This window comes from Falco punctatus (genome assembly GCF_963210335.1).
Source record: "Falco punctatus genome assembly, contig: scaffold_34, whole genome shotgun sequence".
Taxonomy (NCBI): domain Eukaryota; kingdom Metazoa; phylum Chordata; class Aves; order Falconiformes; family Falconidae; genus Falco; species Falco punctatus.
In genome coordinates, this window is record NW_027660147.1 from 1,479,787 (window position 1) to 1,486,448 (window position 6,662).

Here is a 6,662-nt window from a genome sequence, read left to right on the forward strand (position 1 = left end):
TTCAAATACTCATGGAGTTCAAGATCTGATCCGTTTATTGTACAAACCAGGTACACTTTTATAAGGCACTCTATAAGCGTGTGATAATATGATTGGCTATTTTACAAGCGTATAATAATATGATTGGTTAACAATTGTTTATTGGCAAGATTTCTGTTTCTACTTTTTCAGGCACGTAGGCTCTTTTCTGTTGTTTCCCAGCTCCTCTTATCGCGTCCTGCTGGCCCTGTTTTTGTGCAAGCACCTGCAATTTGTTCCTCCCTCTTCATTCCACTGTTCTGATTGTGCCCTCGTCTTATTTCTTCAGTATTTTTCCACTTGCTTCAAAGTTCAGTATAATCATTCAATACAGCAAAAGCCCCAACACCTCCCCCTTTCTTTTTAAATACAGCATTAATACAGCTTTGGAAACATTGTAAAAGACAAGGCACTAAAAGTAACAAAAGAATAACAAACAACAATATATTATGCAAAGCAGAAGCAAAAGCAATATTCATTAGGCCTATTCCTAAAAATAATGCCATCGTTCACATTTACAATAATGTTGTATTATATGAGATTCAAAACTTTTTCTGATAATGCGAACCCAGAAGATGAGTTCGTTTCGATGTTCTGCTAAAAATATCTGTCCGAAGGCTTCATAAGATTGTAAGGCCTCATTTATACCTGAAAAGTAGGGGCATGTGTCCCAGTAAGAAGGGAAAAACCGCCGGAACTGAAACGTAGGAAAACCTTCCGCCTATATGCTCCAACCCTTTTACAATATCCACAATATAGAGTAACTGTTGAATTACAAGAAGTAGCACATATAGGACAAGAATTTTCTGTTTCTATCGGTCCTTGCCCAAAAAGATCCTGCAACGCACGCACGATACGGTCACAGTGTAACAAAGACAATTCACCGGAGGGTAATTGACATTGTATCTCCCGAGGTGACTGCTGCAAGATGGGCAGAATAATGTATGTTAACTTATCTACAAGCCGCTTTTCTTCATTTGGTCGTGGCGGTCGGAATAACCTTTCTCGATGCTGTGCCCACTGAGCCCACTGATCCCTCCTGTTCATTTAGGAGTCAATCCTGTCGTAGTCACCCTGCTTTTTCTTTTCAGTGGGTCGGTTTTCAATCCACGGGCGAACCCATTTTGCCGGAATCCACTTGGTCACTGCCCCTGTGGAGATACATGCATAACCCCGACCCCACGTTAATAAATTATGAGGTCCTGACCAACAATTTGAGACAGGGTCAAATACCTGGACAGCTATGTCACGATTCGAAAAATCGTTGGGATTGTTAGAAAAGTGATAGAAAATCGGCTGTTCAGTACATTCCGTTCTGGGATTCAACCAGTTCAGTACATAGCATGCTTTTGCCACTATTACATGAGGACTCCTCTCCCCCTCTTTTCGAAAAACAGACAGGTAATGTTTCAATGATTGATGGGCACGTTCAATAATTGCCTGACCACCAGAATTATTCGGAATTCCGGTAACGTGCTTCACCTGCCATTGCAGCAAAAAGGTCTTTATTCTGGCACTAAGATATGCAGGGGCATTATCTGTTTTTACCATATCTGGGCGGCCCAGCACAGCCATGGCTGACATCCAATGCTGAATACAGGCAACAGCATTGGTAGATTTATGAGCAGTCGCCCAAATAGCTTTCGAGCAGGTATCAATTGTGACATGGACATATTTAAGTACTCCAAATGGGGTGAATTCTGTAACATCAGTTTGCCAGATTTGTCGAGGTTGTAACCCTCTAGGATTTGTACCTTCCTGTTGAAGAGGTGTTAATCTGGCACAATCAGGACAGGCCGCTATGACAGTCCTAGCGTCTTGACGACACAGACCAAACTGTTTTTGGAGAGACCGGGCAGATTGGTGAAAAAAGGCATGTGACTCTGTTGCTTGTTTTAGAGGAGAATTTTGTAATACCGGGGATGCCACCTGAGTGTCTATATAAGCATTACCTTCTGATAAGACACCAGGTAAATCCAGATGACTTCTGATATGCGTGATCCACCAAGGAAATTGTCTAAAATTTATTTCATTCCACATCTGAATAACTAGGGCCATAAGTCTGTCATTCGTAAAAGACCCTAAAAGGGAACGCGAAAGACGCGAAACTATTCCAACAACATATTTAGAATCACTTACAACATTAAGAGGGACATTGCGAAATTCCTGAAACACCATTAACACTGCTCTTAATTCCAAAACTTGAACTGAACCTTCCATTTGTTCTATATGAGAAATCCAATTGTTCCTGTCATCCCTATAGGCATAGCCACACTTTTGAGTTTTGCTACTAGCGTCGGTAAAAACCGTAAGTGCATTTTTTATAGGATTTTGTTGCTGTAAAGATTTTTCCTCCAATACTAAGGAAGTTTTAAATAAGGGATGATTGGGATAATGATTATCTAATTGAATACCTAGGGTTGCCACTGCAAAACACTCAGAAATCTGAATCCACCAGTCAGCCAAGGACAAATTTTTCACAGGTAAAATAATTTTTTCAGGGTCGCAGCCTGCGAGAGTACGCAAACGTTCTCGTGCCTTCAGCAATAACTGTCCTACTGCATCCACTCTAGTAGTAACTGTGGCTTTTAAGGTGTTACTGTGGAAAACCCATTCTAACCGAATCATAGATCGATCAACGGGCAATTGTGCTATTATAGCCACAATTTCTGTGTCTCGGTTATACACGAGTAGGGTAAATGGACAATTCAATAGTCGCCTGTCCACTCCAACATTTTGAATTTTCTGTGTAATTTTCTCTAGGGCTTTTTCAGCTTCAGGTGAAAGAGATCTGGGATCAGCGGGTGACGAGCCACCCTTCAATAATGCCAATAAAGGAGCCAAATCCATATTGGTAATTCCACAGAAAGTTCTTAACCATTGAATGTCTCCGACTAGTTTCTGGACATCGTTGACGTTTTTTATATTTGGGACACTAATAATTTTTTGTGGCTGGATTCTTGTTTCTGAGATGCGCAGACCAAGATAATTCCAGGGCGCTAGTTTTTGTACCTTTTCTTTTGCTATAACCAATCCAAAGGTCTGCAGACTCTGTATAAGTTCCTGTTCTTTTTCAGGGGCTAGTGTGTGAGGGCTGGCTATTAAGAGATCATCCATATAATGATAGGTAATAAGGTTAGGATTATTCTCTCTCCAAGATTGTAGAGCTAAATCCACAAACCACTGACATATTGTTGGGGAGTTTTTCATACCCTGAGGTAGTACTACCCACTCATACCTTTTTGCTGGAGCGGCACGGTTTATAGCTGGTATTGTAAATGCAAATTTTTCACAATCATCCTCATGCAGAGGAATAGTGAAAAAACAATCTTTTAAATCAATAATTAATAGGTCCCAATTTTGTGGTAACATAGTGGGAGAAGGCAGTCCAGGCTGAAGGGCACCCATGTCAACCATTTTTTCATTTATTGCTCTTAAATCATGTAATAATCTCCATTTTCCTGATTTCTTTTGAATTGTAAAAATGGGTGTATTCCATGGGCTAACAGAAGGTCTGATGTGGCCTAAATCCAATTGTTCTTGGACTAATTCTTGAATGTGTTGCAGCTTCTCTTGAGGTAAGGGCCATTGATCAACCCATACGGGAGTTTCTGATTTCCATTTTAATTTTAAGGTTGGGCGAGAGCTGCTATCAATGGCCCCAATCAAAAATCTGTAGAGATTCTCATTCCCCATTGGGAAAGTACATCTCTACCTAACAAGGACAAGGATGTGTGTAGGACATAAGGTTTTACCCATGCTTGATGTCCTTCTTGATCCATGAAAAGAATGAAGTTTTTACTGACCTGTGTCAGACGACTTCCCCCAATGCCTGAAATGGTTGAACCCGCACTATCTAATTCCCACATGGTAGGCCAAACTGAAAAAGGAAGAACAGTAACATCAGCACCAGTATCAATCATCATTGAAACATTAGGAAGATTTAGACCTTGTGGACCAGATATCTTAACATTACATTTTGGCCGCTCGGCACCAATAAGTTGACAAAAGGCAATGTTAGGCATACCCGTTGAGCCAAATGCACCTTGACCCCTGTCCTTTTCTCCTTTTTGAGGGACAGTAGCTTGGAATGGAATGAGCTGTGCAATAGTGCTTCCTGCTGGAATATGAACAGGTGGAGAAAAAACTTTTACCATAATTCCAATAGGTCCGGTATAATCGGCATCAATACAACCAGGAAGAACAAAAATCCCCTTTTTTGACGCAGAAGAGCGTCCTATAAGGAGTGCAGATAAACCATAACCCAAAGGACCACTAACTGTAGAAGGAAGTACATGTACCTTTTCATCAGTGATATTTACAGGTTCTGCCACGGCCAAATCGACTCCTGCGCTTCCTCTGGTGGCTGAATACAGCTCGCCGAGGCAGCCATGAATTTTGTTGGGTTCTGGGGATATTTCTTGGCCGCGTCCCTCAGAACGCGGCTGTCCCTGTTTCCCGGAACAAAGAGGGGTGTGCCATCTTTTCTAAATTTTGAGCGACAATCGGCCGCTTTATGACCAAATTTTTGACAACGCAAACAATTTCCATTCAACAGAGACTTTCCTCCTAGATTCTTTTTGCAGTCACGTTTAAAGTGACCTTCCTGTCCACATTGATAACATTTTGGCTTAGGACCCTGGTCCCCTCGGCCTTGTACATTGTTGTTGTTTAGAGCTACTGCTAGAGCATTGGCATGTATTTTTGCCTTTTCCTCTTCCTCAACCAAAGGAGCCCTTGCGCATGCCTCTATCATTTGAGCGATGGATGCCCCAGGGGGTAAGGATGCTATAAGTTGCTTACAAGGGACATTTGCATTTTGTACAGCGATCTCTTTAGTCAACATAATCTTGAGATCTGGAGTGACATTAGGAGCATTATCAATGGCGTCTCTTAACCTGTCAACAAAACTAAAAAAAGATTCATTAGGTTTCTGCAAGATTTTGGTATATGGTAAGGTTGGTGTATGCAATTGAGGTAACGCCAAGAAAGCTGCTAACCCAGCTTGTTTCGATTGTTGTAACACCCTGGTATGTAACGCTGCTTGTGCAGGTCCATCACGATAAGGACCTGTACCCATTAAGGCATCTAACGGCGCTACTCGTAAGGGATCTCCTTGTGGCAATTGAATGTTTTCTATAAGTTTCACCTCTAGATACTCCTGCCACTTTGCTAACCAAAGCATGAATGTTGTTGGAGACAGGATAAGCTCCATAACTGCTCTTAGGTCGGCCGGCACCAACTCAGTATACTTAATTAAGGCTGTTACTTGATTTCTCACTAATTTATTATTATGGCCATACTGCATTATGGCTTTTTGAATGCCCTGCACCAATTTCCAATCCAGGGGTTCCCATGTCGGCTGACCCTGTCGCAACACTACAGGAGCAGCTAATGGGGTAAACGAAAAATCCCCTTCTATGGTACAATTCTCTACCAGGCCCCTGTATCGCCTTCGAGGGTCAAAATTAGGGTCTATAGGTACCGCGCGCGCATCTTGTTCAATTTTATCCCCCAGAGCCTCTAACCCCTCAATTATAGCCTTATGGGCACTTTTATACGCCTTTTTAACATCTTTCTTTTTAGAGTCCTTGTCGAGCCTCTCCATATGATGTAGTAGGTTGGACATCTTCTTTTCCTGCTGTCGCAGCTCTCTCCGTAGTGCCGAATAAGGCGTCGGTGCTGCCTCTTCATCACTACTGCAAAGACTGCCACTTTCGGGAGGTAAAGGAGGCAGATTGCCAAACAGTTCAGGCTCAGTCTCCATTTCCTCCCCTGGTGGAGCTGTGGGCTGTGTTATTCCCATCCCAGCAGTCTTACATCCAGTACTCGTAACTGCCGGTATTAATGTCTGTCTGCCGCTTGCCGTTTGTTCCTTTTCAGGACACCAGGGTGGCAATTCATCATCTAATCCCCACGCTATTCGTTCAGCAGTAGTCATTACTGGATAAGCTTTAGATGTATGATCGGGGGGGGTTTTGCACGGAGGCTGCCCCTCTGGCTCTTCCTCCGGCTGAGCGGTAGGATCGCCGGGAGACCGCACTGCAGCTTTAACAGCTGCAGCGACTTGTGCCTCGCCGTGTAACTGCGCGACCATACCCCGTACAGCCCGATACGTGCGAGCCAAAGTCTTTACCCCCTTAGTCCCGACTTGCACAGATTCCCATAAGTCCTCTCCCACTTTCTTCCATGTTTCAGTACTATATACATCTTGCGTAGAAGCAAGGTAACCACGGCGGCGACTCCAACATAGCAGATCAATTACTGCCTGCCGTGAGACTGGCGTTTCAGTTTTCTCTGCCAGTTTCATCAAACTGTCTACGATTGCTTTTTCCACCACTGATGCAGTGATTCCCATCCTGCATAAATTTCCTGACTCACCGGTCAGCCGTGCACGTTCCGCCTTTCTTCGGGCGCCCAGCTCTCTCTCCGCTGGCAGCAGGATCCTTGCCGGCTCCGCAGCTTGTAACACGATCCTTAACGAATCCTCCTGACTTTTCGACCGATCCACACGTCGGGGTCACCAGATGCTGCGGGCATTCTGGGCGAGCGGGAGTCAGATTCAAATACTCATGGAGTTCAAGATCTGATCCGTTTATTGTACAAACCAGGTACACTTTTATAAGGCACTCTATAAGCGTGTG

The 6,662-nt window shown here is 43.4% G+C and overlaps 1 protein-coding gene across 3 annotated transcripts; it reads right to left on the reverse strand.

Annotated features, from left to right (window-relative positions):
• Positions 1–12: 12 nt before the first annotated feature.
• On the reverse strand, positions 13–6,393 carry LOC308057780 (uncharacterized protein). 3 transcript variants are annotated; one of them, XM_080411833.1, is made up of 3 exons: positions 4,046–6,393; positions 3,825–3,898; positions 13–1,169 (listed from the first exon to the last, which is right to left on the reverse strand). In XM_080411833.1, the coding sequence occupies exon 1, from the start codon at positions 6,374–6,376 to the stop codon at positions 4,337–4,339; it is 2,040 nt and encodes a 679-aa protein (XP_080267959.1). In that variant the 5' UTR covers positions 6,377–6,393; the 3' UTR covers positions 13–1,169; positions 3,825–3,898; positions 4,046–4,336. The 3 variants fall into 3 exon arrangements, with proteins under 3 accessions (XP_080267959.1, XP_080267958.1, XP_080267957.1); XM_080411832.1 differs by having other exon boundaries at positions 3,995–6,393; XM_080411831.1 differs by having other exon boundaries at positions 3,825–6,393.
• Between the last annotated feature and the right edge of the window lie 269 nt (positions 6,394–6,662).

Excerpts from the sequence above, each read along its gene's own strand:
- LOC308057780 (XM_080411833.1), bottom strand. The coding sequence starts at position 6,376 with ATGGGAATCACTGCATCAGTGGTGGAAAAAGCAATCGTAGACAGTTTG.